This window comes from Sitodiplosis mosellana, unplaced genomic scaffold (genome assembly GCF_009176505.1).
Source record: "Sitodiplosis mosellana isolate CC-2019 unplaced genomic scaffold, AAFC_SMos_1.0 Smas_scaffold_6191, whole genome shotgun sequence".
Classification (NCBI taxonomy): Eukaryota; Metazoa; Arthropoda; class Insecta; order Diptera; family Cecidomyiidae; genus Sitodiplosis; species Sitodiplosis mosellana.
The window spans coordinates 6,384,354-6,409,414 of NW_022601432.1; the positions used below are offsets into that span (position 1 = coordinate 6,384,354).

General features: G+C 36.1%; 4 protein-coding genes and 1 long non-coding RNA gene across 11 annotated transcripts; 3 read left to right on the forward strand and 2 right to left on the reverse strand.

Annotated features, from left to right (window-relative positions):
• The first annotated feature begins 104 nt into the window (after positions 1-104).
• LOC129576979 (uncharacterized) lies at positions 105-1,375 on the forward strand. 3 transcript variants are annotated; one of them, XR_008688948.1, is made up of 4 exons: positions 105-239; positions 315-657; positions 855-957; positions 1,048-1,375. It is a non-coding gene; the product is annotated as an uncharacterized LOC129576979 (long non-coding RNA). The 3 variants fall into 3 exon arrangements; XR_008688950.1 differs by having other exon boundaries at positions 225-239; positions 299-657; XR_008688949.1 differs by having other exon boundaries at positions 238-657.
• A 1,700-nt stretch (positions 1,376-3,075) lies between these two features.
• LOC129576991 (uncharacterized) lies at positions 3,076-10,101 on the forward strand. 4 transcript variants are annotated; one of them, XM_055463327.1, is made up of 4 exons: positions 3,076-3,735; positions 8,436-8,719; positions 8,819-8,972; positions 9,074-10,101. In XM_055463327.1, exons 2-4 carry the CDS (start codon positions 8,477-8,479, stop codon positions 9,172-9,174), a joined length of 498 nt encoding a protein of 165 aa, XP_055319302.1. In that variant the 5' UTR covers positions 3,076-3,735; positions 8,436-8,476; the 3' UTR covers positions 9,175-10,101. The 4 variants fall into 4 exon arrangements, with proteins under 4 accessions (XP_055319302.1, XP_055319304.1, XP_055319305.1 ...); XM_055463329.1 differs by having other exon boundaries at positions 3,104-3,287; XM_055463330.1 differs by having other exon boundaries at positions 3,104-3,279.
• A 128-nt stretch (positions 10,102-10,229) lies between these two features.
• Positions 10,230-16,358, forward strand: LOC129576980 (mediator of RNA polymerase II transcription subunit 23). Of its 2 annotated transcripts, XM_055463269.1 has the most exons (18): positions 10,230-10,499; positions 10,617-10,710; positions 10,786-10,936; positions 11,015-11,603; positions 11,713-11,928; positions 12,035-12,223; positions 12,287-12,387; positions 12,445-12,678; positions 12,819-12,961; positions 13,058-13,730; positions 13,815-13,998; positions 14,130-14,496; positions 14,562-14,644; positions 14,836-14,992; positions 15,089-15,533; positions 15,626-15,838; positions 15,915-16,067; positions 16,135-16,358. In XM_055463269.1, the coding sequence occupies exons 1-18, from the start codon at positions 10,437-10,439 to the stop codon at positions 16,181-16,183; spliced, it is 4,104 nt and encodes a 1,367-aa protein (XP_055319244.1). In that variant the 5' UTR covers positions 10,230-10,436; the 3' UTR covers positions 16,184-16,358. The 2 variants fall into 2 exon arrangements, with proteins under 2 accessions (XP_055319244.1, XP_055319245.1); XM_055463270.1 differs by lacking the exons at positions 15,915-16,067; positions 16,135-16,358 and having other exon boundaries at positions 10,234-10,499; positions 15,089-15,565; positions 15,615-15,755.
• A 271-nt stretch (positions 16,359-16,629) lies between these two features.
• On the reverse strand, positions 16,630-24,776 carry LOC129576553 (uncharacterized). Its single transcript, XM_055461775.1, has 13 exons — positions 24,627-24,776; positions 23,704-23,854; positions 23,447-23,614; positions 23,211-23,353; positions 22,971-23,136; positions 20,772-20,867; positions 20,519-20,686; positions 20,280-20,416; positions 20,081-20,214; positions 17,506-17,654; positions 17,256-17,423; positions 17,006-17,148; positions 16,630-16,919 (listed from the first exon to the last, which is right to left on the reverse strand). Exons 2-13 carry the CDS (start codon positions 23,840-23,842, stop codon positions 16,752-16,754), a joined length of 1,779 nt encoding a protein of 592 aa, XP_055317750.1. The 5' UTR covers positions 23,843-23,854; positions 24,627-24,776; the 3' UTR covers positions 16,630-16,751.
• On the reverse strand, positions 19,902-22,321 carry LOC129576989 (glutathione S-transferase-like). Its single transcript, XM_055463323.1, has 5 exons — positions 22,049-22,321; positions 20,772-20,922; positions 20,519-20,686; positions 20,280-20,416; positions 19,902-20,214 (listed from the first exon to the last, which is right to left on the reverse strand). Exons 2-5 carry the CDS (start codon positions 20,908-20,910, stop codon positions 20,047-20,049), a joined length of 612 nt encoding a protein of 203 aa, XP_055319298.1. The 5' UTR covers positions 20,911-20,922; positions 22,049-22,321; the 3' UTR covers positions 19,902-20,046.
• Positions 24,777-25,061: the final 285 nt, after the last annotated feature.

Below are 25,061 nucleotides of genomic sequence, written 5' to 3' on the forward strand. Positions count from 1 at the left end.
GTTCATTTTCAATTAGATTCTATGTCCTGCAGAAACTTTATTTGCATTTTTTGTACAAAAAACTCTCTAATCAAATGGTTAAAATCCAGAAAAAGTCTGTTGAAGAAAAAAAAAGAAACTTTAAAACGAAAATAATTGGCCCACAAATAATTTGATCCATAGATGGCGTTGGTTCAGTGTACATCAAAGTGCCAGCGATAATACTGTATTCTGTTTGATAGAAGAGGATATACGTATAGGTAAGAATGTCGTCTCTCAAAACTTATATTTAACATTAAATACTACTTACTACTACTAGGCATTTTTTTTTGTAGTGCACCAATTTTTGGCTGATTTTCAATTCTGCTTGACCTTTTTTCTGCTGTAAAATCAAATAATAAAAAGGACATTTTTGTATAGTTCGTTCCAGTGGTGAATATTTCGCTGGAGAGCGTTTTTTCAAATACTTGAAGAAATCCACAAAATAAATTAAAGAAATTCACCCACAATAAAAAAAAAAGAGGAAAAGATTGAAAATCGTTAAGTTTAAACACTATCGAGACGGGAATTGTGATTTTTTCTGCTGCTCCGTGCTCGTTGTTTGAGATCAATATTTGATTTTCTATATTGTCGTTGTTGTTGTCACCCCGTTGTTAGCCGAATAAAATAAAATGACCCGTAAGTAGTAAGCTAGCCTACTCATAATTGGGTGTTATTTGCTTTTTGGATTGAGCGCCAATAACTGTTAGCTTTTAGCAATTTTTCACCAAATTTTCAGCAGTCATTAAACACTTGATGATGAATCTATGACATGTCCTTGTTCGCTCCAATTGATTTCAGATCTAATGTTTTTCTATGTCATTTCTCTTTTGAAGGTGGTAACCAAAGAGACTTAGCCCGTGCTAAGAACCAAAAAAAAATTGCTGACCAAAAAAAGAAAAAAGAAGATGGGTTGACTGTTGAACAACGTAAACAAAGGTTTGTTATCATCGAAGAATTACGCATTTTATGCATCTCGTACGACTCATTCGCTTTTTCCTAATAAAATCTCTTCATTTCCTCTTACAGAGACGCTGAAATTCTTCGAGAAAAACAACGAAAAAAGGAAGAAGCTGCAGCAGCAGCGGTTGCGAATAGTGGAAAGCCTAAATAAAAAGAAAACATCGTCCGGTCGTTTGTTGACCGATCAGACTAAAACGCCACATAACAAAATAAATCAATTTCAATTCATTTTTTTCTCTTCTGATTGTCATTTTATTTTATTTCATCCATCGAGATCTATTCAGTTCAAATCATGTGAAACAAAACAAATAAAATTGGAAATTTACTGTAAACATGCACAATAAATAAACGAATATGAAAAGAAAAACAAAGAAGCAAACCAGAATTGTGATTATTTCGAGTTTATTTGTATTCTTGATACGCAGTAAATACATTTCTCTCTACCTCTCTATCTCTGTGCCCGATTTCAAATTGAGAGCAATTTAATGATGTTTTCTTCGAGGTATGGCAATGTTTGCCAGATTCCTCGGCATTTCAGTCATTTTTGTATGTCATATCAGAGCTTAACATTGAGCTTAGTCATGTCGAGGGGTTCGTGCTTGCAAATAAATTAGAAGGTGTTTGCACAATAAACGACAAATTCATGCGTTGGGAAATTAATTGACGGTGGCAACCAATCGATATGAGAGCCAAGCCCATGGCTGGCGATGGCATACATTTATCTTTTTGAACATGCGATCTGAAGTGGGTAGGGAACGGAAAATTATATTGCATTTTTTCTTCATCGCTAAAAGGCACGGACACAAGATTTTGGTTTTTCTTGTTGTGTTGAACACAGCTGATTGTTATCGGAATAGCAATCACGATTGTTGATTTTGCTTAATTATCCTTCTGTAGGAACGTCATTTATAGTGTCAAAGGTTAAGTCCATTGCAGGCAATACGAGCTGGAGTGTGTGTGTGTGTGTGAGTCTATTGATTTGACGAGCCTATTTGAAGAACATCTTATCATTATGGCATTCCATTAGGGCCCTAATTGGTTGCATTTGTATTCGTAATTCAGACGAAAACAACAACTTGTTTACCCGGTATGGGTCTGGAATATGGTTCACTATTTTATGACAACAAACAATCTGTTGTTTATCGAAAACGGTAAAAGCACAACGAAAATTGCAAGGTGTGCGATACAATGAACCGACAGAGCGAAGATAAACAGCGTTTGTTTTTTTGGTCATATGACCAAGCCAAGCTAAGCCATCAATCGATCTTTCGAGACAAAAAATACACATACATAAGCAATGGAAAGAATTCTCGAATATACGTCGCTCTCTCTCTATCTGTGTCTCTGTCACTCTCATGCATCTGGGCATGAGCACAAGATGATATTCAATCAAATGTGTGAATCAAACACAAGACTCTAATCCCACACACCATTAATACAGTCACACTTATTCGTAATCAATGTAAACGCTCTCGCACGCGCGCTACCAAGCGACACACTGAGATTTTAAGATACATGATCTCAGCTACATAAAACACACCGCGATCGATGTATTGATTTGTAACGGATAACGTCATTCATGTCCATAGCCAAACAAAACGATTACATAAGCAGTCAACACAACGTTGATTGACAAACAAAAAGGAATGTAGCGCGCGTTTTTCCTGCCATTTTTTTTTCTTCAGTTGTCGTTAAAAAAGTGATCATTTTTCTCTTTAAAATGACGAATTGTGTTCACGGTGCACCATGAGAGATGGAATAGAGATGTGTACACAGGACCGCGAAAAAGCGGCCGACAGAAGAGGTCAACACGCAAGGAAATTCGCGTAAAATGATCATGACTTCGACGCTTCGAATCGCCCATTCATTATTAAGCGCTCTCTTTCTTGGCTAGTTAGCATAAACAAATACATTGGCGCTTCAACAACAACAAACAGACAAACGAACGAAACGTACGAACGAAGGAGAGAGAAAAATTAAACAACTGAGAAAAAGTCAACCTGATTGAGAGCGAGAGAGAGAGAAAGAGCACACGCATACGACGAAGACGACGACAACAACACCAAGCAAATCGGTTTGGCTGACTAGCAGGCAAACTGGTGGAAACCTATTTGCGCGCGCTACACCCAATCGATTCATAATTCGTCTAAGCTAGTTTTTTATTTGATGCCGACTCGTTAAGACGCGCGCTCAACTCGCTTTTTGGCTTTTCAAATTGTGTGTGTGCCGTTTTATATTCACAGTCCGTTTTTTTGTTTCCTTCTTCATCTGCGGTTTTTCATGAGAGCAAACCTATATGTGAGACAGTGAGAGAATTTTTTTGTATTTAGGACTCGTTTTTCGCATCAAACATATTAAATTAATCGAAAGATATCAAACGGTCCCACATCAAATAGCGTAACGTTTAGCTTATTCACACGCTCTTGAATAATAGTTTTCTGGTTTTGAAGTGAAATAAATAACGAAAAGAAAAAATATTAAAAAGAGTGACGAGAAAATAAAAACGAAAATAATAATAAGGAATATAGCATAGAGAACGTGTGTAACGAATTTGTCCGAATCGATTTTAATTTTCGTCGGGCTCTTCTTTTTTTGGTGTGTGTGTGAAGAGGAGATTTACAAAAAAAAAAAAAATTCATCGACATCGAACAATCACGGTCGGAAGTAGAGCATAATAGCTTTGTCGTAACGCCGATACATTACGTAGTTGAAACATAGGAGAAGGTCAAAATATCAATAATTTTTGTTTAAAAGGTAAGGCAGCTATATATGGAAGGAACAATAGCTTGAATCTGTTGTACTATTGAGACATTTTTTCCATGGATTTTGGCTGTATACTGAACACCGAATATGATCAGACGATGTTTCGTGAAATCGATCGTAATAAAATTACGCATCAACATTTATAGATACATACGTATGTATTTAATGAAGACGCCAATCAAATTGCACGATCAAGCCAGTGAGTCGCACGAAAAAAAACCACATCGAAAACAATTGAAGAAGTGCAGGAAAAACGAGTGCATTATATGCAGAGCCAAGCGAAATGTGTGTCATACAAATCAGGGAATATACAAGCCAATTCGTACATAAAGTGCTTAGTATGTCGTTATTATTTTCGAATCGTTGTTACACACACACACACACACACTCGATTATAAATACGATCCAAAATTGCGATACACGACTAATTGGCCACAAGCTCAAAGCTCGCCACATATCGAATCCATTAGATCGTATTTTGTTGGTGTTTTTAATTGGTTGCGCACTGGATGCTACTTACAAAATAGTGAAAATTTACAAAACAATCGAAACTTGAACCTGTACGAAAATAAAACATCAACAACAACAAAAAAACGAAGTAAATAAATGTGCGCACACAAGCGCTGAGCTTCGATCAGAAGTAGCAGCAATCGCACAACCAGAAGATCACAAAAACACGTTTTCTCCCTTTTACCAGTTTGTCTTTTCTATTTACACTTTGATTTCTGTGGTAGTGTGTTGGCTGTACTGAACCTAACGTTGTTGACGCTGTTGCAAACCGCAATTATTAGAGATGCTGTAACTTGAGAGACAGAGAGAGAGAGAGAGAGAGAGAAAGAGAGAGAGAAACAAACAAGCAAGCCAGCAAGCAAACAATCACTAATATTGTTCATTACAGTTAGATTTCCACGGCAAAAACAAAATCATCCAATGCACCATTTGTATGGTTGCCATTTCGAGGTATTGAATTTGCTTGCCGTATGCTTTTACCACTCTTTTCTCTCTCTCTCTCTCTCTCTCTCTCTCTCTCTCTTCACGCCATAATCGTGCGATAGAAATGCCAATCAAATAGTAAATAGAGAACTTTACGTTTTCTTCCGAAAAAAGAAAAAAAAAAGAAAAACCAAACCAAAAATTGATGGTTCCGTGATCGCATACATGATAGCGGATTAAATAGTCATGTGTGGAATGTTGGCTGTAGAAAGAAATCAACATTCATATTCATAACATTGAATATTTTTACATTTTTTTCTCTTCGTTCGACGTAGAAAAGAATTATTCTTCCTAAATGCTACATTTGCTGCTCCATATTGCCAATCGCTCTAAATTTCATTGCTCTCTAAATTACGTAAAATTGCTTTTTTTTATTATTTCGCTTGTGAAAACGTGAATCGAACGGGCGAAAGAAAAAAATGTTCGGGTGAACAGAAAACGAATTAACGAAATAAAAACCAGATGCAGAACAACTCATCTAACTGATCAATAAAATATAAACCAGAATGATAAAGTCCTAAATCAATCACATCGGCGAACAACAAAAAGAAATAATTTAACTATCCGAATGTTTGTATTAAAGGCGTTGAGAATCAAACACATAATATTTTGGCAAAAACAAGAAAGAAATAAAAAAAAGCTGACTCAAAGCACCCGACGGAAAATGAATTGCGTATGCAAAATTTAATAAAAAAAAGGTGAACGAGAAAGATAGAGCGAAAGAGAGAAAGAGAGCGAGAAAAAAGTGAGACGAAGAGAAAAGAAGAAGAAGCAGCAATAACATCGACGCCGAAATTGAACCAAAAACCTTGACACTATATTCAATTGGTTTTTTTAAATGATTTTGCGATAAATATACTGCAGATAGGTTTGTGTGTCAGTGTGTATGCGAGCAATGCGCGAGAACGGTGATCGAGAGATCGCGCGCACGCGAAAGAGCACTTCAGATGCTACAAAGAGCTGCTGCTACGGCTGCTGTTCTGCGCTTAAGCTAGTATGCGTGATTTTTGAGAGAGAGAGAGAGAGAGAGAGAGAGAGAGAGAGAGAGAGAGAGAGAGAGAGAGAAATGAATCGAGCATATGAGCTATGAGTGAATGGAGAGTAGCCCAAGCAGAAAAAAATTATACACAAGATCACAGCCGATTCGTGCAGAATGCATATTGAGCGACACCGACGCAATACGTAATGTACTAAAAATATATCCAGTGTGGTGGTTTATTTCATCAAGAAAAACGTTTTTTTTTTCTGCGCTTGGCAATTTCCTTTGGCGCAAGTGTAAACAAATCGAGTGTTTTTTTCTCTCTTCACTTCGCATTTTTGTTTTTTTTTTCACTCGATCTTGTTGCAGTTGGTCGGAATGCGTGCTTGTCCTTTTTTCGTACACGTTACTCATTTATGTACGTTAATTGAATTGTGGCTAACAATCGATTGGCTTCAATTCACAATATGTACAATGTATGGCACAAATAGATACAAAACGGTTGATTGTTTTGCATTTTGCCATACGCATTACGCAAACGAGCATGTGTGAATTCATTGAACAATCATGGATTGTTAATGCGTATATGAATCAGTTGGATGCCGAAACCACTGCTGCGAGTCACATCGAATTTGAATTGAATTTCAACGTATGTGTGGGACGAGCAAGAGAGAGAGAGAGAGAGAGAGAGAGAGAGAGAGAGAGAGAGAGATAGAGAGAGAGAGAGAGAGAGTATGTGTGTGTGATAGCGAAAAACATTTCAATTCCGGCAGGGACACCTTTAGAAGAAAAAAATAACGATCTGACATCGAATTTATGATGCCAATCATTGGAACAAACACAAATGATTAACCTGTGGTAAGCACCACATTTTTCTTTAAAAAACTATGACTTTCAATCGCCCAGATAATTTCACTAATCCACAGCAAAAGAAGTGAGCTTTTACTTCTTTCTCGTGTGTTTTTTTCACTTTGCTCGCTCTTGAACCGAACAAAACGAATTCTTAGTGGCGTGAATGCCATTTCGAAATTAATGGATTCTAATTCTTATTTTTTTTTCTCTTCTCTTCACTTTGATCTGTGGCGTTGAACATGGGCCGCGCGCATGTGTTTGGCGTCGTGTGTATTGAATGTGTACGGTTGAATTTCATTCATTTAGTCCTAATTTGCGTGTGCGTTATTACTGATGTGTTTGTCGTTTGTAGTTTTTTTTTTCGTTCACGTCATCATTGTCATCACTTTTGAAGGCAACTCCAATTAAATGTTGTTTGTGCGCTCTTACATATTCGACATTCCTGCCCCCCCCCCCCCCCTCTCCGTATAAACTATACACGTCAATTCACTCTCTTCAACGATGCAACCACCTCGGCACCCACACTCTAGTGGCTTCCAGACTGACTAAATTGATGTTCTCTCTTTCACTCTCCCGATTCGCGGGAGAATCAAAACAAAACCGGCCACTACAGTCACATCAATATGGTCATCTATCTATACGACATAATCACATCTTATGCCTTATGGGAATTTTCGTTTCTTTCAAAATAACTTCATTGATTTTTCGTCCGATATATCTGTATTCATATATGCACACATGCTTTATTGATTCCGATTGGCTTCAATTTATGGGTCATCGAATGTGTAATTGCTCAATTTTCAATGGCGGGCAGAACTGCGTTGCATAAGAATTCATTCTCTCATCCGATCAAAATCCGCTGCACTAATGATATTATGACCGATACGAATCCATCCATTTTCCACACTGGTCTCGCCTAATTTACTCAACGTTGAAGCGGAACAAACACCGACCACGATTAAAACAAAGAAAACACATAAAAATAACAACATACCGAGATAGATCTTGTCTCTGCTCTTGCCACAAGAGAGAAAAGAAGAAAAAGAGAAAAAAATACATATGATTGAAATAAACAACGACTAAAACACAAAAAGATGTGTGTGAATCGAGAACAGCAGAAAATGTGTATAGAATCACAAAAATAAAAAAAAGCGACCAGAAAATAAAATCATGTAGGCCGCACATCAATAACATTGAATCGTATATGCTGAATACATGACAGAATAACAAAATGGCTTTAATAACGTGTTAAAGGCTGATGATGTCGTCGATTCATCAACGAAAATCCCAAATCCCAGGTCTCGTACCACATTTTGGACCGATTCTTTTAGGCATTTCCGTCTATTCTAGGCATTTCGTACGAGTCGAGGGGGATTGTCCACATTTAAGCATAAACCTTTTTTTGTCCCACAGAATACAAATTAGAGCTTGACATTTTTGGTTGAAACTAAAATGGTTTAAATTTCGAGAACAGCTTAGATTTATTGATTTTCAAACTGAACTCACAACTACTTTGGCTCAGCTGAACACCCATGTTATAAGTCACGTCCGGCATTTCGTCTATTAAAAGCGACTTTTAAGGAAAGATAAACATTTTTTTCTTCGTGTCAAAGGGAAAAATGCATCAAATAAGTGGATTGGTTTCAAAGCGAACTCAAAGAGTCCGAATAATATTCATAGTCGAATTTTTAGCGAAATAGTAAGAGTGTTGGTCATATGCTCCCCGACGAACAAAATTTATATGTTTAAATGTGTTTATAATACACAGTTGACTGTCCACCTGGAAGAATATGCCCGCTACCCATAAGAAATTGTTTAAACAATAAATGAAACTGAACTATTTTCAATTTTGATTTTTTCGTTGCAGTACCTGATTTTAAACCGAGAACATAATCGTCGGGAAAAAAGATGGCAAATCCGATTTTCCGAAGCTGTTGCAATTGCCAGTCGTTGCGTACGGGTTCAGTGATTGCTGGTGTGGCTGCTATTCTTTTGTCGATCGTGTCAATCATCATAATGTTCACCGTGCGTTTACAATACAAAACCATTTTCCTTGATTGGTTACCACCGTGGATCGTGAAAATTGTTATCGGTTTTAACTTGTGCATGACCATTTTGATATCCATTATTATGATTGTCGGAGCCATTAAGGTGAGAAATCTGAACTGTTTCTTCCAAGAATACACTGAGTTTATAACAAAAAATTGACTAAGAAAACCCTTTTAAAAAAACTCGATTTTTACTCTGCAGCGAAATCATTATCTGATGTTGCCATGGGTTGTACTGGGCGCAATGCTCGTGGTTGGATTGCTGTTGTCAGTGATTTACACCGGTGTTATGTTCATCATTGATGGTCATATAATAACGGCTGTGGTTTGGTTTATTGGCGGTCTCATTTTCTGCGGTAACTACCCAATTCAATCCATAGATAATTATCTCACTTGATAAATATCATATGAATCGAGAAAAAAAAACTATTCTAAATGCAATTTTCTTCTTCTCTAGTCATTTACGCGTACATGTGGTGTGTAGTGTACAGTCATTTCACAGTTTTACGCGAGGAAAGTAAACGAGGCAAATACAATCGTCAACCTTATCGACGATAAATTTTCAAACACCGTAGCTGCATCACAGTAGCTCTGTAATTTGTAAACACCGCAGCTGTCATCATATCAGTATGGGATGAAGATGGTGTTGATCTTTTTTGTTTGTTAATAGAATGCAAAAATTACTAGCAAAGTAGCAAACTAAATCTCGAGTCCACAACAATTTATCAAATCTGTACACTAAACGACTAACAAAAGAAGCAACAAAAAATATTCTATGATGATATGGAATATGCACGATTCTAATCAAAACAATTGAAAAACAAACACAAATTGCTGATGGATGCAAATTACTTTTTAGTCATGTGGAATTTAGTTTTTTAAGTAGTAGAGAAGAAGAGGGAAAAAATAAACAACAACAGTTTTGCTTCCGTTTCGATGTAATTAATAACTTCTTATATTTTCATTTACAGTTAGATACTATTTACTTATTACTAATTCAGTTGCCATTTCGAAGTGAATCGGGAGATAAAAGAAAATTGTTTACATTTTGTAAGAAGGAATATCTCATGTACTTGTAACCTGGATAAGCATACGTCAATTGTCTACTCGATACTGTGCATCTAATCAAAAGTCATTCGACAATGTTTTTTTCTTTCAATATTCTGTTTTTTATTTTTGATTAATTTATTTGAGTGTTTTTTTTGTTCGTAAATTTTTTTCTCTTTTATCGATTTTTTTTTCTATTTTGTTTTAATTATATCAAGCAGAAATATATGAATATATTTATTTTTGATATTTTATCGATTTAAACGGGAAAATTGAAATGCTTTTAGAACAAATATACTACAAAATTACCGGCACACCAAGCCGAGAGATTTTGTTGTGTCGATTTTAATTTCATAAAAAAATAATTTTTTAGAATGAGATTCATAGAAAAATAAATCAATAAAAACAATTATCGTAATTTATTTGACTAAAAATAAACTTGGTGTTTTATTTTCCTCAAATTTTTCCTCAATCGTCACTTTTGATCCATGTATTTTGAAATGTCTAACAGGTAATTACGTCGTAGAATTCAAAAACGTTAAGTATAAACATCACATGAGTACGAACGAAACATCGAATAGGCGTCAGAGTGAGATGGTCATGTGTGTCTCATGAGTTGACATTGAATAAGCGACGACGCACTTCGCCTGTGTTTGTGTCTGCGTGTATATGTATGTGCCATACATACACACATGTCGAACCCATTGACATTTCAGCGAACGGTGTGTAGTAAACAAGCAAATTAAGTCGGCATTCTCACATAGTAGTTAGCAATGGCTGCGACCGCAACAAACTCAGTTGATTCCCAAATTGAGGGCTTCGTACAAAAAATACTGGTGAATAAACGACGTTTATTTTTAACAATATTTCTCAAAAATCATACCCAGAAACAAGTTGTAGCGAATACTTAGTTTTCCTGCATAATTGAATGTTTGTTGTTTTCTTATTTGTAGAATGTCACATTTTTGGAGGAGGCATTCGGTTGTGTTATTGTTCACCAGCCGAACACTGGAGCAACAAAGGTTCAGCAATTGAGTGAGCAAATGAGTAAGTTTCAATAACACAAACAAATAAAACTTATGCATGGCTGGATTTGTGATGTATCTTTCTGTTAATTTGCAGCCAAAATTTTGTCGGGTTTGACAGCTGATCAAAAGGAGAATGCTCTTAGAAATTATATACTCTTAGTTGCGGCCGAATACAAATTGGATCATTTGAAATGGCTTTTTCAAGTCATCATACAACTGGTGAATTCAAATGTTATCGGAGCCAGGTAATGAAGTCATTAATGCATTGGTAAATTTTGACTTGACAATATGATGCTCACAATTTTCATCCACTTAATCTTTAGAATGGCTTGCGAACAGGTTTTGTCATGTGACCGATTAGTCTATCAGAATAAGAATTTTTGGATCGAATCGTTTGTGTTGGTACGAAAAATAATCAATCTCGTGGATTACAAGGGAGTGCGAGAAATAATGAAAGGATGCCGTGATAAGATTCAGTCATTCCCATACAGTATTAATTTGAGCATAATGCCACAAATGAAGGCTGTCGAAAGTGTCATCGAATACATATTCGATCGAAATACGTGTCTGTTGCCCGCCTATTTTATTGCCAATGAAATACAAAAATCCGGCCCATTACATTGGAAAATCTCACAATTGACCTCTAGTTTTGTTGAAGATTTTCGAAATATCGCACAAATGGTATCGATCATTGGACACGTACACATGCTGCCGATTGTTGAGCATTTCGGCTACAATGAATCATTGATAAATCCATGGAAATTGGATTTGAACACATTGAAATTCACACATCGAGGTATTTTGCCATACGATCCGGAATTGTATCAACCGCAAAAGAATCTACTGCGATACGTGCTTGAACAACCATATTCGAAAGATATGGTATCGTCGATGCTCAATTTACCCAAACCGGTGTGTGATTGCATTGATTAACAGTGTTTTTTTTTTGAATTTTCTATCACTTCGCCACAATGAGAACCCACTTCAACTCAACACTTCCCAATACTTTTCATAATTTTAGAATAAACAACACATCGCAGCGATTGAAGAGCAATTGGTCTGGCTGATTATTTCGGCGATGGAGCGCACAGAAGAAGAGCCAAACAAACCCAATGAAAATGATGACAGTTTTACCAGCATACACTGGCTTTGGGCACACATTTCCTCACAGTTGATCTATTTTGTTTTACTGCAATATGCTAGCTTCCCAAATATTGTCAGCACGTTACACGAAAAGGTAAGATTTGGTTCAATTGACATTAACAGATTTCTTCAACTGAATAATTTTGATATAAATGTTATGATTGATCGTTGCTCTATTTATTTTTCTATACAACTCCTAGTTGGCAGTGAAAAATCTGAGGAAAGGTCGAGACTATTTAATGTGGTCTCTGCTACAGTTCATCTCAGGCAGTATACAACGTAATCCAGTATCCAATTTCATGTCAGTTCTTAGTCTATTTGATATGCTTTATCCGGAGAAAGAGCCATTGCCAGTACCTGATTGCACAAAGACTTATGCAACACGACAGGTTTGTTCACATCACAAAATTATGAAATCCTATGGACATTAAAAAAAAAATTGATTTTTTTAGATGGCACCAACATTCATATGGATTCATTTGGAGAAAAAGGCTAAATCGGATCGCATCAACTTGCATCGTGACGTACCAAATTCGCTGAAGAAACACCATGAGTATGAAACATATGCCCTTCGTTGGGAATTGCATTGAGAATTTCATTTTTCATTTAGGTTCTTGAAGCATTTGATGATGACGAATAATCCATTGACAATGGGTTCCGATTTCACCATAGTTTTGCTATGCAATGCATACTCAACGAATCCTGATTATTTCACCAGACCAATGGCCGCACTGTTCGAAACGATCAACAAAACTCCCGTGGGAGCAACACAACCAACGGTACCTTTATCGATGGTTACACTGGATAGCTTGACGGTACATGCAAAAATGTCACTCATCCACAGGTATGAACAATTCCATCAAGATCAAAATTCACTTTGATGCAATCGCAGTTTTAGCACTTTCAATTGCCATACGAGAAAAGAACCTTTTTGATACTAAATTCGATGTTTTTAATTTAAAAAACAAACAAATTGTATTCCAGCATTGTATCACACATAATAAAAGCGGCACAGTCAAAGAATACCGTTCCAGTTGGTTCGAATATGGCACCAGCTTTGGTCGAAACGTATTCTCGATTGCTTGTTTACACAGAAATCGAGTCGCTGGGCATCAAAGGTTTTCTGAGTAAGTGTTTTTTTTTCTCTCTCTATCTCCTGACCAAAATTATCATCATGGTACGAATCGGAAATGGGAAAAACAATTTTCTTTTTTTCACAAAAGGTCAACTGTTGCCGACAGTGTTTAAGTCGCAGGCTTGGGGAATATTGCATACATTGCTCGAAATGCTCTCCTTCCGAATGCATCACATCCAATCATTCTATCGCGTTCAATTTCTGAGTCATTTGCATTCATTGGCCTCTGTACCGCATACAAATCAAACGCAGATTCATCTTTGTGTCGAATCAACGGCACTGCGTCTAATTACGGGCATGGGATCAGCCGAAGTACAACCGCAACTGTCGAGATATTTCACCGATTCAAAAATCCCCGGTAGTGTTGTGTCGACGGAGAGTGAGGAATTGAATCGAGCTCTTATTTTAACCGTTGCTCATGCGATGCACATTACCGGATCCGGTGTTGAGGATCAATCGAATGCCTGGTGTAAAGAGTTACTTTCAGCAATTATGCAGCACACACCACATTCATGGGCACCGCACACACTGCAATGCTTCCCGCCCATTTTGAATTCGTTCTTTACACAGAACACAATACCCAAGGAGAATAAACAACTGTTGAAGAAGTGCGTCGATGATGAGTATCGCAATTGGGCTCAAATGACCAATGAAAATGATGTCATCACCCATTTTACTACGCCGGGAACACCGCCACTGTTCTTGTGTGTGCTCATCAAAATGATTCTGGAAACTGACAGCATCAATTCCGTGGCATACAAGTATGTGTTTGCATATCTCTGAGAATTAACCAAAACTAAATAATATTCAACGATGTTTTCTTCTTCTTTTAATACAAAATTTAGAGTGTTGGAACGAATCGGAGCACGAGCATTGTCGGCCCATCTACGAAAATTATGCGATTACCTTGCGTTCGAGTTCACCATATGCGGACAAAATAATTTGAACATTAGCAAACTTATTGATGCCGTTAACAGTTTGATGTGGAAATACAATGTCGTAACACTCGATCGACTTGTTTTATGTTTGGTAAGTTGAATGAAGTCTTTGGAAACTTCGAATCGTGATTAAATGTTTGAATTTAATTTTTTTCTTTCGATTTGAAATTTCAATCATTTTTATTTTATTTTTTCTGACATTTTCAAATTAATTATTTGCAGGCAATTCGAACACAAGAAGGAAACGAGGCACAAGTCTGTTTCTATATCATTCAATTGCTACTACTAAAGTCAAATGAATTCCGAAATCAAGTGGTGGATTTCGTAAGGGAAAATTCACCCGATCATTGGAAACAAAGCAACTGGCATGAGAAACATATTGCATTTCATCAGAAATACCGTGAAAAATTCTCACCCGATGAATCGGTTACACACAACCAATTGCCGGTGTATTTCGGAAATTTGTGCCTGCGTTTTCTACCCGTTCTCGATATTGTAATCCATCGATTTTTGGAAGTGCCCATTAATAATGTGAACAAATCTCTCGAAAGTATATTGAGTCATTATGGCTGCCTCTACAAATTTCACGGTAAGTCCCAAGCAATTGGAATATTCCACAGAAACATTGTATTTTAATCGGTTGTATCTTTTTAGATCGTCCTGTAACTTATTTGTACAATACGTTGCACTTCTATGAGCGAAAACTTCGTGATCGACCCGCTTTAAAAAAATACTTGGTAAGATTTGTGCTATGAATTTGTTTTTTCTAAACTCCAATGATTTCCATTAAATAATTGGGCAGAAATTCGTTTTCTATACATGTTGGACATCTGGGGCGTTCATTTTATCAAATTTTGAGAAGAAAAAAAAAATTCCCAAATGCCAAAAACATAGTTCATTCACAGATAATAATAATAAGTCTTTATAGGTTAACGCGATAATTGGTTCACTTTCTGATATTCGGCCAGCGAATTGGGTGCTCAGTGAGCAATATCAAACATATGTTCAAAAAGCCGATAGTGAGGAAGTGCATTGGCAACCGGATATTTCATATTACACATCTCATGTTCGACGTATCGCTGACAGTAAGTCATTCTTGATTGCTAATAGTTTCTGCTTAGTTAACATATAATAATCAATTTTTTCTTAATTCAATTGTTCTTATCTAATCTTAACCCTAGCAATTTCTGGTAAAAATGTGTTCTACATGAGTGATTGGCGTTTTAATGAGTTCCCCAATGCTCCGGCACACGCATTGTATGTGACATGTGTTGAGCTGTTGAGTTTGCCAGTGAGCCCAACGGTTGTGGCCAACAATATCATCGATGTGATTGTGAAGGGATACACCGTTATATCGCCCAATGAAATTCATGGTTGGATCAATGTGGTTGGATTGTTGTTGACAGCTCTGCCAAAATGTTACTGGAGCGTCATTTATGATCGGCTGCAAGAGGTCTTGAAATCCGATAAAATGACGGAATGGCCCTATCGATTCTCTCCATTCGAAATGTTCAATTTCAAGAGCGTCTTTGAAGCTATGATCGAACGAAAATACGTCTTACTTCTGGCCGTTGCTCATTCAATTTTGCACCATTCGAGCATCGGACAAATGGTTACAATTGCTGAGTATGTTGGAGAAAAAAAATAACGTTCTTCTCTCTATCTCGGATAATGTGTAGTTTTTTGGATACTAAAACTTGAATACCATCTTCTTCCAGTTGCATCAAAGAAAAACTAAAACCATACGTACTGAAAGAACATCAATTGATTTACGTCTGTCACTTATTTGGGCCATTTATGCTGCGACTTGACCAGGAACGACCGCGCCTCGGCTATGATTTGACCAATCTTTTGTACGAGCTCTTAGAACAAGTTGACAAAAATCATGGCACCGAACCGCTGAAATACATGGATTCTATTTGTGATTTGCTGTACGTCATATGCTAAAATGCACACAGACATTTTTGCGATGGTTTTTTTTTTCTAATCATTTTCATTCATTTTCAGATATCATATCAAGTACATGTTCGTGGGTGACATGCTCAAAAATGAAACAGAAGTGATAATTCGAAAATTACGCCCTGAACTACAAATGCGCCTTCGATTCATTAGTCACTTGAGTGTGGACGAAATTTCAGCATCTTCTGGCCAAAAGAATGTGTAAATATTTGTTTCATATAATTTTAAGGAATGATTTGTTTTAATTGAAATTTCCTCTGATTTTTAGACCATCTGTGGAGAGCAAAACACAAATAGCGCCACCGCTTAAGACCTAAAACTTTGAAAGTGATATTTTTTCCTGACGAAAATAATGAAGCTTGCAATGCTTGCATTAATAATTTAGTACAAAAGATAAGGAGTTTGTTAAAGTGTCCTATACTTCATTCTGTTTGTTCTTGTGAAAAAGCATTTCCAATATTCAATAAAAAAAACACGTAATTATTAACACAAGACAATATTTTGTATGAGAAACAATAAATTCTGACTATTCTAGACCGATACAATTAAGTCAATGGTAGGTAGTATTGACTCTCATTCGTTCTTAATTCCACTGTATTCGTCTCGTCAACAATTTCAAAATCATAAATATCTGCTGTATACTTCAAAAGTTATCAAAGAGTATTTTTTCTAATCTTTCCTATTTATAGAACTAAATTCGATTTCTATTTAAAGAAAGTCTGCTTTTTTGAATGAAAACTATGATTTCGTAGAAAATCGCATGATTTTACTTTATTTAAAATGTTATACAATTCATAATGGTATCAAACGTATAAGGTTATTCGAAAATGAAATATGAGAAAATTTGAGTTTGAAAACGCAGAAAAAAAATCAAGGTGTATGTGGTTAAAGATCAGTTTGTGGTCGCTTTTCGAGCCAAGCCTTGATCGATTCGACACTGCTAACATTATCGACAACCTTTTGCAAGTTTGGACGATCGCTAGTCAAATCGAATCCAGCCATGAAGTTCAGGTAATCCAACACACCAACGAAGAATACATCAGCCCAAGTCAACTGCAATATTCAGAATTGAAATTATTTCAATTTGTTGATTTTCAAAACGAAAGCAAATCATTCAAGTCATCATATTCAATACATACCTTTCCAAGAGCCAAATGGCCGTTGTTTTCTGCGGCAATGCTTTCCAATTTGTCCAAAAAGAATGGAATGACTTCACTCTTCACATCAGCAAATTTCTTTTCCTTGACGGTTTCGTCGGCTTCGTAGTGAGCAGCGGCGATTTCTATAGAATATTTAAAAAAAACGTTAGCGAAATGTAACACAGACTATCACTTGAATGAACCGCAAAGAGACACTTGAAGAGATGCAACACTTTAAAATGGTACTTACTCGAACGGAAGTCGTTGACGTTGTCAACGGCGATATCGATGAGAAGATTTTCCCAGTCATCGGCACCAGCCAAACCGACTTGTTTGGCGAGATAGCGAGCAATCGAAATGCTTTGATACACGCGTTTGCCATCGATTTCAACGACTGGCATTTGGCCCATTGGCATTGCTACAAGTGGAAAGAAAAACCGGATAACAATTCAATTTTTCGATTTGGACATTTGTGCACCTCACACATGGAAAATACATACTTGACTTGAGTGCGGGCCAATCTTCTTTGGCGATACGATTGTCTTCGTAGTCGATACCACCGTAGGCTAACAAAATGCGGATTGGCTCAGCCAAAGCCTTCACATTGAAGTAGTACAATTTGTATGTTGGTTGCGACATTTTGACGATTTACTGAAAAAATGAATAGAAAACAAACCTATAAAATTCAACTCTATTTTCAGACGACATACAAATAATCGACAGCAAATCATCAAACACACGGAACACGTAAATTAGTTTCTCAACATTTATTTTTCATTGCCATTTTACACACGTTAACTGGTTCACCAACGCATGCAACAATCTATGCAGAACACAAAACGATTCGTTGATGTGAAAAATTGAACGCATTTGTTTCGTTTGCTCTTCGAAGTCATTCGGCTTCTTTTTTTCCATATTCAATAAACAAATACGTATACGAAACGAAAAGTGTTAAACACACATAAAATACGGCTATACCATCCTAACTAAAACGTTCCCATTGAAATTGCCAATCACACTCGGACAATTTTATTATCAAATCCAATAACTGTAGTTACTGTAAATGAGATGTAATTAATGAAAGAGAGGGAAAAAAAGAAGCAAAAAAGTCGCGACAAAAAAGTTGCTAACTCATTGAATTAGTAGTAGAGAGTGAGAAAACTGAACAGTGAATACTTGAAACCGATTATACGAGAGCAATCGATGTATCTTCACTTTCAAATTTATCAAAGTACGCACAAAAAATACATGAAATAATTCACATTTTTTTTTGGCAAACAATTTCTACTCGAAAAAATGACATCTTCAACCGGAACAACGAAAAACTGAATCGGAATCGCTCGAATTATGCGAAAAAAAGTTCATAATTTTACCAATTTGCATTGCGAGAAAATGAACAAATGGAATTCGTTCCATTTGTTTCCAGAACAACTTACCAATTTGGTGTTTGTACGGTAAAAGACGAGAGAATTGATGCGACTGCTTCGATGAGACTCACGAAACTCAATAGAAATTTGTATATTCGGCGGCGGATTTATACGTATAAAAATTGTGCCGCATCAGTTGATGTTGTGAGTGTGAGGAGTGTAGTGTTTATCGCTTAGTTTTGCCGGCAAACACCATACACACAAACACACTTGTCGAATCGCGTACTGTTGTATTGGTTGCTAGCAAACATTCCGGCACACAGTGCAAGCGTATTTGTGGAATATTTAATAGCTTTATCTTGTTTGTTGTGCCAGGGCACGTTCACTCACACACCATATTAGACTACACTTGATGAGTGACATCGAATGAGCGTTGATGTATTCGCCAAGGCGATTGTTTGTTACGACGATAAAATAACTCAAACATAAATTATTGAATACTTTATCACAATTGGCCTTGCAATTATAATTGCTTACTCGATTCTAGTTTTTATGTTCCTAATGTTAAATCCACTCTTTCTAAAATTCGATTAGTTATCGATGGATAAAAATATCATTTATTGGCTTTCTTACATGCTTGAGTGATCGATCAAATCCATTTCGATTGATACTTTTGAGTCAGAACCACATTCACAGAGCATTTTGTCGATAATATCAATTAGTTTTGCTATGTAAACAATTATTTAATGGGCGGACGCGTTTTTGTCATTAAATGCTATCGGTCAAATTTGTTCCTTAATGCAAAAAAAAGGACCGAAAGAAAACGCACGAAAATGATCTCATCACAGTGCACAATTGCACAAAAATACAATGACTTATTTCGTTATCGAAAACAAATTCTGGAAGTTGTTATAAATAAACACAAAAAAGTTCAACAGCGATGACATTGGGGTTTACAAAATTGATCGTTTTTTTTTTACTTTTGGAATAAATCAAGAATGACACAATCGAAAGTAAACATGAGTTGGCCATTTTCAAAGAGATAAACGGATTCAATCGTGATTCGAATAGTTTGTTTATCAGTAAGAAATGCCGAGAAAAAAAGAGTCAGCATGATTTGTAAAAAGTGTAAACATGGGATATCCCTTCGCAAAGAATGTTTGCGAATACGGAGTGTTAATTCTGAAGATTATAACATTTTGAGTACTGATAAAAATTTGATAAACACCCAGGTAGACAAGATAACAATTTAAGCCGGTAATCGTTACTCCAAAAACACTTCATTTTGTTTACTTTGTTCATTTTTTTTTATCGTCAATATTTTTGTTTATTACAAACAGAATGAGCTGAGCCAACTTCAGCTCGATTTAACCGAATTTGATAAATAAAATGATACGAATTATCATCACAATTAACGACGTAGTTGTGCTTGTTATCAGTTGTCACTGTAAAGTAGAAAATATGCTGAAGTTTATGAAATCGTTTGTATTCTTAAATCCTCTATGTCATTTCAAATGAAACACCGAATATCCAGAAAAAGAACACTTTGTGCTTTATTTAAAATTTTCAAATATTTGGTGGTATCAAACGAGTGCGGCTTGATTATGATTTCATATAAATATGAAATGTGAGAAATGTGCTTAAAAAACCGAGCAAAAATTGAGGTGAATGTGCTTAAAAATCAGTTTCGGGACGCTTTTCCAAATACTCCTTGATTGACTCGACACTGGTCACATTGTTGACGACTGCTTGCAAGTTAGGACGATCGGCAGTGATATCGAAGCCAGCTATATATTGAATGAAATCCAACAACGAATAGAAGTAGATGTCAGCCCAAGTCAACTGCAATTATTCAATTTCAATGACATTAGAGTAATTGTTCTTTGACAAATTGAAAAACGCAGTACCTTTCCAAGAGCCAAATAACCGTTATTTTCTTCGGCGAAGCTCTCCAATTTGTCCAATATGAACGTATCACTCTTGATAGCTTCTAATTTTTTGGCTTTGGCATCTTCATCATGTTCATAAAAAATTGCGGAAATTTCTATGAAATATCAAAGAGTTAGATTATTAGGAGTGATTCCCACAACTCTAGCACATATTCTAACCGAAATGATTTCAAGAGAGGAGCAACAACGATACTTACTCAAACGGAAATCATTGAAGTGGGCAACAATGCTGTCGATTAAAAGTTCTTCCCAGTCATCATCACCAGCCAAACCGACACGTTTTGCGATATGACGAGCAATCGGAATGCTTTGAGATACGCGCTTACCGTCTACTTCAAGTACTGGCATCTGACCCATTGGCATTGCTACGAATGAAAAATAAAAACGGATAACAATGCAATTTATCGATTGGAACCACCTCACACACACATACACACTAATAATACATACTTGGCTTTAGTTCGGGCCAATCTTCTTTGGCAACGCGAACGTCCTCATATTCTTGAGCTCCGTATGCGAACAAAAGACGGATTGACTCACCCAAAGCTTTGAAATCAAAATAGTACAATTTGTATGTTGGTTGCGACATCTTGACGATTCACTGAAATATGAAAGAAAAAACAAACCATCAAAAATTGACCCCATTCGAATGCGAAAAATGAAATCGATAATCAATTGTGTCGAATTCGCACATATAGCATACACCAAAACAATTCCCATCGTTAATTTTACCACCACTATTTACCCATTAACGGAAACGAATACACAGCAGTGGAAAATATAGAATATTTGGTTCATGAAAATATTGATTGAATTTGTGTTGATTGTTTTTCGGCGTCATTCGTATCGTGTTCATTTTTATCCCACAGCAAATATCAACGAACCAAAGCATTCAACGAAAATACATAATGTATATTATTCAATTTAGATCGCGAGACGCGACTCCACATTACGGAATAATGTATGGTAAATGTTGATATTAAAATAACGAACCACAATTGAGTCATCTTTTGGACCCTTTTTTTGTCAGATACCAACGAATGTAGCTCTTTTGTATTGCTCAATATGATAGACAATTGTCAAAATAATGGAAGCGTTGGGAAAACAAAAAGAAGTATCACACAAAAAATCGCTACAAAAAACTGTTAACTCATCAAATAAGTGGAGAGTGAGAACAACGAACATACACGAATCGGAATTTTTTTTCTAACGAGCCATTAGATTAGAACTCAATTCGATAGACAAATGTTGTTACGATAAAATCACATTTTTGTCAAAACAACCATATTTTCGGATCAATTCTCGTCTTAATTAATTACAGTTAGATGAATTGAGCCAGAATCTACCTATAAAATTGAGATTTCGACGTACAAAATTTGTCTATTGGACTAAGAAAAATGCATTGTTTCATTTTGCTCAGACAGCATGCCAAAAAAAGTTTCCTCCAACCCAAATACAATCACGCGAGAGCAAATGACGTATCTTTACTTTCAAAGTTGTGAAGCACGCGATTTATTAGCACTACTAATTATCTAACATCGTATGGTTTTAAATCGGTTTTTACAAACACCAGAGTAGTGCCAGTTTTCAAAATTAACATTTCCAATGAAACTAGTCGCAGACCGAACTGACTCTTATTCGTGTTATGCAAAAAAAAATAAAATTATTTTCAATCGAGTAAAAATGAGCAATTTAAAATGTTCTAATTGTTAGCAGAAAAAACTTACCCGGTTTTGGACGGTACGAGATGCAACTGTTTCGAAGAGACTCACGGAGCTCAATGAAAAAAAGGACATTTTCCAGATTAATGCATACGAAAACTTAGCCGCACCAATATTCCTTCATATAGTGTGAACGTGTTGGTGACTAAATAATTCCAAAGCGAGAATAGCGTGTGTCGCAAAAACATGTTCATCCAACACATAACAACGAAAAGGCTACACTTTTCCCAGCCAATAAACGTCGATGAATTGGAATAATGATTGACAATAATTTGATGCGGCTTGTAGCCGCCAAGTGCACAATTGCTGAATAATTCTACACTGTTCCAATCTAATTTGCGTAGTTCGTAATGCAAGTATTCAAAGGCTTCCAATTTTTGGGAAATCATTCATAGTTCGAATCCGGTTCGGTTTGTTCTTGTGATACAAAGGGATATTGCAACTTTTTTGACCAGAAAAAACGCCATCTTACGTCGTGCCCGTAAATTATTTTACTGTACATTTCGATGGTAGAGCTTGAACAAAAGTTCAACACTATGCATAAACTTAGAAAGAGCTTGATAAACTTGATGAAATACATATATTTTATGGTAGTTGCAATACCCCTATGTTGTGATACTTGAATATTAGAGATATTATTCAATAATAATTGAACGCAACTAAGTATATTGTGTTAGGCGCGTCATTGTATGTTTAGTTCTTAATTTTATCGTTTGCCATGAAAACAAATTGATCGTTTTTAAGAAAACGGTCGCCAAAAAAAAAATTGTATACATTTTGAATGAAACATCGAATTGCCAGAAAAACTGTAAAATTTATGTTTTATTTAATCTTCTTTCGAAATTTAAAGTAGTATCAAATTTGTGCTGTTTAAAAATGAAATGTGAGAAAAATGTTTAAATGCGTAAAAATGGTGATGGATATGCTTAATAATCAGATTTTGGTCGCTTTTCGAACCAAGCCTTGATCGATTCGATACTGCTAACATTATCGACGACCTTCTGCAAATTTGGTCGATCGGCAAGCGCATCGGTGCCAGCTGAGAATTTAATGAAATCCGCCAGCGATGTGAAGTAGATGTCAGCCCAAGTCAACTGTAAAAACGTTATTTAAAATAATATTTAGTGATTTGTTCTGAAAAAAAATAAATAAAGTAAACCAGTTGTACCTTTCCAAGAGCCAAGTATCCGTTGTTCTCTTTGGCGATTTTTTCCAATTTTTCCAAGTAAAATGGAAGGACTTCACTCTTAATTTCAGCTACTTTCTTGGCTTTTGCGGCTTCATCTTTTTCGTAGAATGGAGCAGCCAATTCTGGAAGTATCAACGGATTGATTATTTAGGAATTTTTGCATTTTTCACACTCGATCAATTCTTGGAGAGGAGCCACTCTATAACGGTACTTACTCATACGGAATTCGTTGACGCTGTCAACGGCGATATCGATGAGAAGATTTTCCCAGTCATCGGCACCAGCCAAACCGACTTGTTTGGCGAGATAGCGAGCAATCGAAATGCTTTGATACACGCGTTTGCCATCGATTTCAAGGACCGGCATTTGACCAAATGGCATTGCTACAAATGGACACAAAGAATATGCGATAACAATGCAATTCATCGTTTGGAAGATTTGATGATCTCACGCACTAATAGAAAATACATACTTGGCTTGAGTGCGGGCCAGTCTTCTTTGGCGATGCGAACATCCTCATATTCGATGCCGCCATAAGCGAATAAAATACGGATTGACTCAGCCAAACCCTTGATATCGAAATAGTACAATTTGTATGTTGATTGCGACATTTTGGCGATTTCCTGAAATATGTGAGAGAAAAAAATAAGCCGTGAAAATTTACTCTATTTTCATGTTAGGCATCGATGAAAATTACGTCAAATGAAAAGTGTGTGTATCTTCGGTACAAAACAGGAAATATAATCTCTTTATTCATATATTTTTGGACTATTTCACTTTGAAGGCCATTTACCCGGTAATAGAAACTACTCATACAACAATCCATGCGAAACATAGAACAATTTGTTGATGAAAAGATTGATCGAAATTGTGTCGGTTGCTGTTCAGCGTCGTTCGTCATATGGCTTTCATTGTATTTAAGAACAAACATCAACGAAACAAAATACATAATGCATATTATTCAATTCAAATTACGACTGTACCTAAACTATATGAGAATACAGCTATTGAAATTGCGAATCACGATCGAGTCGACTTTTTTTTGACCATTTTATTGTCGAAACGCAAAAATATAGTTATTGGTTTGCTCAAAATGAGAGGCTGTACTTGACGGAATAATAAAAGCGTTCGAAATAAATGGAAAAAAAAATCATGAAAAATTGCTAACTCATTGTCAGTTAGTGGCGATTGGGAACACGAAACCAGTTATAAAAGTAAGCTTTCAAACCTACAAAGTACGCGAATTGTTCGTACGAATAATTATTTATCTTCGAATCTATCTATATCTTCGCTTTTTTTTACGCTTTGAAACCACACACTAGTCACACCCAATTTGAAGTACCAAACATTAAAAATTCCAAAATGAAAAAAAAAATTGTTGCCAGAATAGCTTACCGATTTGCTTTTTGCTCGGTACGAGAAGAGACAATTGATGCGACTGCTTTGAAGAGAATCACGCAACTCAATGGAGAACGGAATATCTTGCGCAGATATATATACAGTTTGAAGCACTCAACTTTATATGGTTTAGTGTTCTTCGCTTATGTTTGCCGGCAAATGACATTCCTACACTTTTCAAAAATTATCCAATGATAAATGTTGGTTACACGATGCGAATGTGTTAGTGAAATACGTAATAACGCTGAAGCGAGAATAGTGCGGCACACAAAGATATGCTCGCTCGCACAGCACATAAAATTTTGATGATTCAGAATTATGATTATCGAAATTGTCGATGATTCGTTTGGACCACTCGAACATATTACTTTCAAAAGTTCATTTTATCAGGTGCTCCTTCCATGTAAATCCAAAAAGGGCATAATTGATTTA

Excerpts from the sequence above, each read along its gene's own strand:
- LOC129576991 (XM_055463327.1), top strand. The coding sequence starts at position 8,477 with ATGGCAAATCCGATTTTCCGAAGCTGTTGCAATTGCCAGTCGTTGCGT. Across the intron at positions 8,720-8,818 it reads TGATTGTCGGAGCCATTAAG|CGAAATCATTATCTGATGTT; the intron begins GTGAGAAATCTG and ends TTTACTCTGCAG. Across the intron at positions 8,973-9,073 it reads TGGCGGTCTCATTTTCTGCG|TCATTTACGCGTACATGTGG; the intron begins GTAACTACCCAA and ends CTTCTTCTCTAG.
- LOC129576980 (XM_055463269.1), top strand. The coding sequence starts at position 10,437 with ATGGCTGCGACCGCAACAAACTCAGTTGATTCCCAAATTGAGGGCTTC. Across the intron at positions 14,497-14,561 it reads CTGCCTCTACAAATTTCACG|ATCGTCCTGTAACTTATTTG; the intron begins GTAAGTCCCAAG and ends GTATCTTTTTAG. Across the intron at positions 15,534-15,625 it reads CAAATGGTTACAATTGCTGA|TTGCATCAAAGAAAAACTAA; the intron begins GTATGTTGGAGA and ends ATCTTCTTCCAG.
- LOC129576989 (XM_055463323.1), bottom strand. The coding sequence starts at position 20,910 with ATGTCGCAACCAACATACAAATTGTACTATTTTGATTTCAAAGCTTTG. Across the intron at positions 20,687-20,771 it reads TTGGCCCGAACTAAAGCCAA|CAATGCCAATGGGTCAGATG; the intron begins GTATGTATTATT and ends TTTCATTCGTAG. Across the intron at positions 20,417-20,518 it reads CTTCAATGATTTCCGTTTGA|AAATTTCCGCAATTTTTTAT; the intron begins GTAAGTATCGTT and ends GATATTTCATAG.
- LOC129576553 (XM_055461775.1), bottom strand. The coding sequence starts at position 23,842 with ATGTCGCAATCAACATACAAATTGTACTATTTCGATATCAAGGGTTTG. Across the intron at positions 23,137-23,210 it reads GATACTTGGCTCTTGGAAAG|TTGACTTGGGCTGACATCTA; the intron begins GTACAACTGGTT and ends ACGTTTTTACAG. Across the intron at positions 17,655-20,080 it reads AGTGTCGAGTCAATCAAGGA|AATCGTCAAAATGTCGCAAC; the intron begins GTATTTGGAAAA and ends ATTTTTTCAGTA.